The sequence below is a fragment of the Echinococcus granulosus genome, assembly GCF_000524195.1.
Source record: "Echinococcus granulosus chromosome Unknown EG_S00032, whole genome shotgun sequence".
Lineage (NCBI taxonomy): Eukaryota > Metazoa > Platyhelminthes > Cestoda > Cyclophyllidea > Taeniidae > Echinococcus > Echinococcus granulosus.
The window spans coordinates 1-6946 of record NW_020170412.1 but is presented as its reverse complement, the minus strand read 5'-3'; the positions used below and the strand labels follow the sequence as shown (position 1 = coordinate 6946).

At 38.7% G+C, this 6946-nt stretch overlaps 1 protein-coding gene across 1 annotated transcript; it reads left to right on the top strand. All coding sequences in view use genetic code 11, as the record gives it.

Annotated features, from left to right (window-relative positions):
• Nucleotides 1–931: 931 nt before the first annotated feature.
• EGR_04809 (Neurogenic differentiation factor 6-A) lies at nt 932–5723 on the top strand (the record flags this gene model as incomplete). The annotated part of the gene is made up of 2 exons (XM_024494058.1): nt 932–1205; nt 5140–5723. 2 exons carry the CDS (start codon nt 932–934, stop codon nt 5721–5723), a joined length of 858 nt encoding a protein of 285 aa, XP_024351447.1.
• Between the last annotated feature and the right edge of the window lie 1223 nt (nt 5724–6946).

The window sequence follows — 6946 nt, the reverse complement described above, 5'->3', positions numbered from 1 at the left end:
AAGCTTATAACGTAACTCGTGAAACATGTATTTAGATACAACTATCTTTCTTTTAATTACTGTCATTTCCTAATCCCTTATTTACATTTCCTACTGATATATCGGTTGAAACACATGTGCCTCTATCATTTTGTCTGTATCTGTAATGCTAAACTAAATTATTTTTTGTTTAAATAGTCACAGAACGCTTGCTTAGTTGGGGTGGTTTTATTATAGAGGAACATCTTCACTGACTGCATTCTCGCCTCTAATTTAATTTTAGGAATTCAGCCTCTCTGTGAGGTATCTAAAATTTCCCTTATTTTGCCAAAAGTATTTGATACGTAAACTTTTTTTTATCGTCTTTTACTTACATCTGCAAATCTTTGAATTTTCTTCACACTTTTTATACGTATGGATTCTGCAAAAGATGTTTGTCAGCTTTTGCAACAAATTTAATGAACTAGCACTGCAATAAAGCCTCAAGCTCTAGACCACAACGTTAGTGGCAAATAATCGCATGTCTTTTAAAATTTATATTCAAACGGTCATGAATCACAGTATTGCTTCTACATTATGAAATTCTTCTCTGTGGTAAATTTTGCTTTTTTATGCTTTTAGTAAATATTTTCCTCACCTATGCTTCCATAGATCATAAAATAGCATTTAAAGCATCATGTACTTAAAATGTTTGCGAAATCAGTTTAAGTATTTGCCATGCATTATTTATTCACTTACTATTGTGCTACCCAGGAGACAAATCACCCGCAAATATCGTGGCTTCATTACGGCCAATCAGAGACCAGAGCGCAGACACTCTATTTCACCGTCTCTAGCGTAAACCAATTATAAAGGCACAGTCAGTTTTTTCCAATCAGCCTACTCCGCAGAAACTGTATATACCTCACTTCACCCTTGTACCTTTGCACAATCTTGGGAATCTACTTTTATGATGAACGCTCCTCCCAATGGATACCCTTCCTATTCTCAATTCACCTTTGACCAAAATTCTGTGAGTTCACAGCATTCACGTCATCGTCAGCATCATCAACAACAAGAGCATAATCACCTACGGCAGCAGCAGCAGCGGGAGCAGCAGCACCACATTCAGCAGTCAATGACCCCAACATCTTCTTCCACCTCAGTATCGTCTATTTACGCGTTCTACCATCAGCAACAGCAACAAATGGCTTTAAATTCACTGAATGCTACAGTTTCCATGATTGGTACGTCAACTTTTTCTAATGGTTTTAAATAAAGGGTATTGGTTACTTAATTGAACTTAGTCAAAATATCAAGGCGTGGTTTTGCTTTTTTCCTTTCTAATGTAATATGGAATTTAAATACACTTTCTCGATCACTTAATTCTTTGAATGCTTGACCCTATCCCAACTGCTTAGTCCAGGCACATTCTTTTGAACGATGTAATATTTTGCGCCTACCGCTTGTTTATCATGAGCGACTTTGAGAAAGATGAGTTAAAAGATAGATTGAGGAACTCAAGTGGAGCAGAAATAGGTACAGGATGCTACTTCCTTCGTCTACAATTACTTTTAGCTCACCCACCCTTTCCGTAACCTTAATTGTACGGCTCATTTCAAAGTAAAAAATTCTTTTAAAATAATAAATTTTATGACTCTTAACTAAGAAGAGGCATATTTATCTTTATTTTAGGCACCTCAACTGTACTTACCACTTTCTTTTTAGCGATTGTGTTTGAAGTGTTAATTTTTGTTTCCTCTTTAAAGCCGTCCCAAAGTAGCATTTTGAAGAGTGGTTTGATCGAATATTTCCTATTTACGACTTTAAACGTTGTGGCGACTCACCAACTCTTCCCAGACTTGTTGGAGTTGCTGCGTCATTCAGCAAAGTTAATCGATTCCTTATAAATGACCATTTGAAGAAACTCTTTAAGGCTGAATTGAGGCATTGTTTGAGAGGTTTGCAAAAACAAGTTTTTCACTGTTTATTTAAGTGCCATTGAGTCAGTAATGTGCAAGCTCGGAGTTCCTTCCAGTGGAAGCATCACTCTTTACATTCCCATTCTCTTTTGAGCTAAATTTTCATCAACGGATGCCATTGTTTAGTTTCACAAAGCGCTCACACTTGCTCACTCGCTCACTCCTGCAGTCCGAGTAAAATCAAATCACTGATTAGACCTCCCTCTCAACTGCCCTTCTCACTCCTGGGTTCATTTTTTGGAACTGATAAGCAAATAAAAATCAAATAGTAGATGAACAACAATCTGCTGGGTTAGGCTCGCAAACCAAACCCTTTTGTTTAAAGAATTAATTTTAAAGGGAGGTCTATTTTAAGGGAAGATCTATTAAAACGGCAGCCATTTAGTTTGTGAGCATCAGTATAAATCTGAAAAGGTTTTGTTAATGCGTAAGTCAAATTATTCACATCGCGTCTCTTTGTCAGCACTTTGCTTTGACTGTTATATAATTTCCTTTACGTTGAACGCAATCTCAGAAAAGGAGAAAAGATCAAATCATGGTCTCTCTTTCCACTTTCAACGGTGACGCGATAATAATAAAAGGCATTGCACTACATGTTAGACAAACAACATTTTTGAGGCCTAGATGTTTTTTATGCAGCGAGCGCATTTTATGCTCCTAATTCGTTCCAATCCAGTCTTGCTGTCACACTGATTGCTATGGGGAACTTGATAAAAAGGCAATTGTCAAAAGTCGAAGTGCTTCCAAAAGTCAACGCTTGTGAGCCTTACAGCCGTAATCACTACCAAAAGATGTCTTTCTCCTGTAACGTTTTGATACAATATTCATCGGGCGAAATCGGTGTTGTTACTGGCCCCTTAAAGTGAATTTGTCAATCGCTACCACTAGACTAATGTAGTACCAGAGGTAGTACTTGGTCCGCAATAACAACTTACGGGAGGGTGAAACCACATGCTAATAGCATCATAGTTAAATCCTAGGGAACGGAAAGCACTTGTGGCTAATTCAACCATTAATATCAATACCAAATTACTAAAGTAGATAATTAATCGAAAAGCCGACTATATTTCCGGAATAATAAATAAAACCGTATAAATTTTTTGTGTGAGTTGAATTCAGCTTTTCAAAAAATTGCAACTTTCTTTAATTACTTTCATTGGTTAAACAATTTAATTCATTTAACAGATTTATTAGTGAATCTAAGTCAAAAAATCTTTCACTTGTTGCTATTCACAGAAATCTGCATTAACAGATGGAGAAAGTGGCTAAGATGACAGAGATCTTTAGAATTTTTAGAGATCCTGAATCACAAAATGGCGACTAGCCGCGAAGCTTTCGAGGTTGACAACAGTCAACTACCTTAACATCTCATGAGATTCCAGATGTGCATGTGTAGGAAGGTGGAGTAGGGAGCGAAAGGGGGAGGGCAAATGCTACACAGAAAGCCTACTGGGACTGGATTTGGACCAGTACTCATCTCACTCATTACTCATACGTTCCATGCCCAGGTGTGCAGAAAGGGAAAGTGATTTGTTCCCCCTTCGCCCCCTACTTCAATGCACGTGGTCGTGTTCATCTAGTAGCTGAGCTTTTCGAATCGCCTAAGGTGTAAAATTCACATACAGGAATGGAGAAGTGATTAATTTCCTTCACTTAAATTACCTTCTAGATACTCACTTGTTGATTACAACTCTGCTATCAGTTATCAATTACAATGAGGTTACTGGTCTCATTAATCTATACATAGTGCAGTTGGACTGTGATACAGAAGAGGAAGATTTCTTCAACCCAGGAGCATCTCTCCCTCACAAAACCTTGTCAAGAAACTAAAAAATCAGGATTACAGGTGCTGACTTAGGCAAAACATATATTTTTCAGATAACTTTTCCCAGATTGGCCAATTGGACTCCAGTAACTAAAGAGGATTGGGAGTAAATCTGTGAAAGTTGAAACAAAATTACTTGTTTATCCCTGATAATACAGATCCTAAAACAGACATTTATTTCTATTATACCCTTTAGTGTTCTTTTCCTTTAGGTTACCAAAATTGATAACTTTTATATTTAGACACTAGTGCTACCACCATAGCAAATGCCGAGACTGATGTTCCTTCCTCATGAATAATAACGCCTTCTGCACAAATTATCTGCCAGCATTCATTTTGCGGCTCTAGGAGTTGAGCCATTTCCAACGACTAGTGGTCCTTATTGCGGATCGACTGATGAGTTCCGTGTTTTATTTATCTTTACTTGGCATGTGTTCATGACCCTGCGCTGCTTGATATTTTCAGCAACAGTAAAAGATGGCACCTGAAAAGGGTACTCGAACAGTTTTGATAGTCGCTTTTGCAGCTTTTCACCTTAACTGGCCGTATTTTTAGCCAATCCGCAGAGACCTGCATGAGAAAGCGGAGGGATGAGATGGGAATAAGTGATTTGCGTGGAGAAGGGGAGAGGGGTTAGAGGTGGCGGTGACGGTATAGTAGACAAATAGACGCCGAGCAGTGGACCATCTGTCGATTGGGATACATTTAAGCTGCCAGATGTCCGAAAATCCTCTACTCTATTCATTTCGTTTCCCTCCCACCCACTGCGCTAAATTGAAGAAGATGGGGTGACGGTATTGATTTGTACCTCCAGCTCACATGTTGAACGGTATCAAAAACAGGAGACAATAATACTTTTCTTACCATCTACTAATTATTCTCTTATCCATCCTAAAACCATTTATCCACCCATTCTTGTATGTTTACACCAATAAACTGCTAGCTTAATTGTCCCTACATTTTAACCCTCTCTATTCATAAACCTTTGCTTTATTTAGCAATCAGTTGACTAATTCACCTATCCACTTACTCGTTCATTTATTCACTGGCTAACAAGTCACTGAATTCCCCTTCGTTAATTTTTATCGGCAATTCATACACTAGTTAATTTATTCAGTCATTCCTCCTTTGTTAGTCCCCTCATCCAATTCTGGTTCATCTATAAATGGCTCATCGAGCTCTGCATCCATCTACCCATTCTTTTGCTTTAGATCCATCCACCCATCCATGTATTTTTTTAAAGGACCTCATTAATACTAATCAAATGCATTATTTTTTCGAATGCCTCAATCAGGAACACCTTGGTATTAAGTGAAATAAGTTTTGACAACAGTTCTACTATCAAGTTTAAGTAACTTGTTACCCCATTTGCAGATTTTGGAGACCAGGCTGACACAGAAGCCCTATCTCGAAGCCATCGTAAGAAACGCGGACCAAAGAAAAAGCCTCTAACAAAAGAACGCGAAGATCGGATGCGCAGTCGACGAGCACGAGCCAATGACCGCGAGCGAAACCGGATGCATGGTTTGAATAGGGCTCTAGAGGCACTACGGGAGCGTGTGCCTGTCTTCTCGGCCAATCAGCGGTTAAGTAAAATTGAAACTCTCCGATTGGCTAAAAATTACATTCGCGCGTTAACCGACATCTTGGAGAGCAGTGAGGCGCAACCAGATTCCCTGAAGATGGCATTAACGTTGACTGATGGGCTGTCGCAGAATACGACGAATTTAGTAGCGGGTTCTTTGAAGGTCAGTCCCAGAGTGCTACTGCAGATGCAGAAGAGGAACAGTTATGGCACCAACGATAGTGGAAGCAACAGTGGTGCGATGCCTCGAGAAGCAGGGATTATGCGAGAGACAGAGTACTACTGCTCGAGTTATGGGTTGAATCAAGTGCAACAGGGTATCTGTTCCCCGATTTCGGATTGCCAATTCCCAGACAGCTTCATAAATGAGTGATTTCGAATTAGACGAAAGTTCAAAATTTCAGATGAGATGAGAGTATACCGAGTATATTAACCCACCAAATTAGAAACATTTTCTTTATTACGATGAGGTATTTTACCAAACTAGGTCTCTAAAATACTCGGGTTACCTATGACAGTTTTAAAGCTGCCTTTATTACATAGGTGTCAATTTAAAACCAAAGTGCTGGTTCTTATATGGTCCCCTACTGCTTTATTTACATATTTATCCCAAAGTTTAATCAGTACTTGAGAAGTAGCTTCTCCATAAACAAGATTTGTCAGTACGGGTGAATCATTCCAAGACGGTTTCTTTTAAATGACTAAAGGTGCTGACCTCCGAGGGACTGGTTTATGGGGGCCAACTGATGCTAGCCTACGTAGTTCTGCCCATACCGCACCTTCACCGAACGTTGTGCAGAGTGTTCTATAAAGTACTTTTGCGGCTTTGAAATCAAACTGAATTTTTTTTTTAGGTAGACAGACTAAATCAAATTAATAAAATCGATCAGAGGGTTTAGGTGCAAGGAAGTAGAAGGGAGTACAGTCTAAGGTGCCTTATCGATAGATTAACACCAATCTACCTGATGAAGTGCTCACAAGAAATCGGATGTCTGACAGTTCCTTATGCGATACAACAAATAATTTCTTTTTAAACACACCGATAAAAAGACAAGCATTTTTATAGGTCCGTAAGATTGGTTTAATTGTAAAAGGATTTGGAACGATTTTAAAAGGTTTATGGTTTAAATCCCCTGAGACTTTAGTTATTTACAACAGATGACTATTCCCCTGTTAAATAATTAACTAATTCGAACAAAATATTGATGCTTAATGCACCGCTACGAAAAGGGGGTTTCAGGACTAACTTGTCGAGGTAGAGTATCAGCTAGCCTTAAAAGGGGCAGTAAAAGACAAGCACCAGAACAATCAGCAACAACAAAGGCTAGAAAAGTGGCAGAATGGGTACAAAACCAGACAAAATCAATTTGTTAAGTGAGAAAAGTGAGATTGAAGGCAAACATCAACCTAACGTACTGTTCTAAAGAAAGTTCACAATTGAAGGAATGACCATATAAAATGAAAAAAATGATACAAAATCAACCACGGCAACATCGGATTACGAAGCCCAGCCACATTCCGCCATGCACATAAAGTAAAGAGCACTTAGGCACCAATTGACGATAATCCACCACAAATTTTTCGACTTTGCTGCCG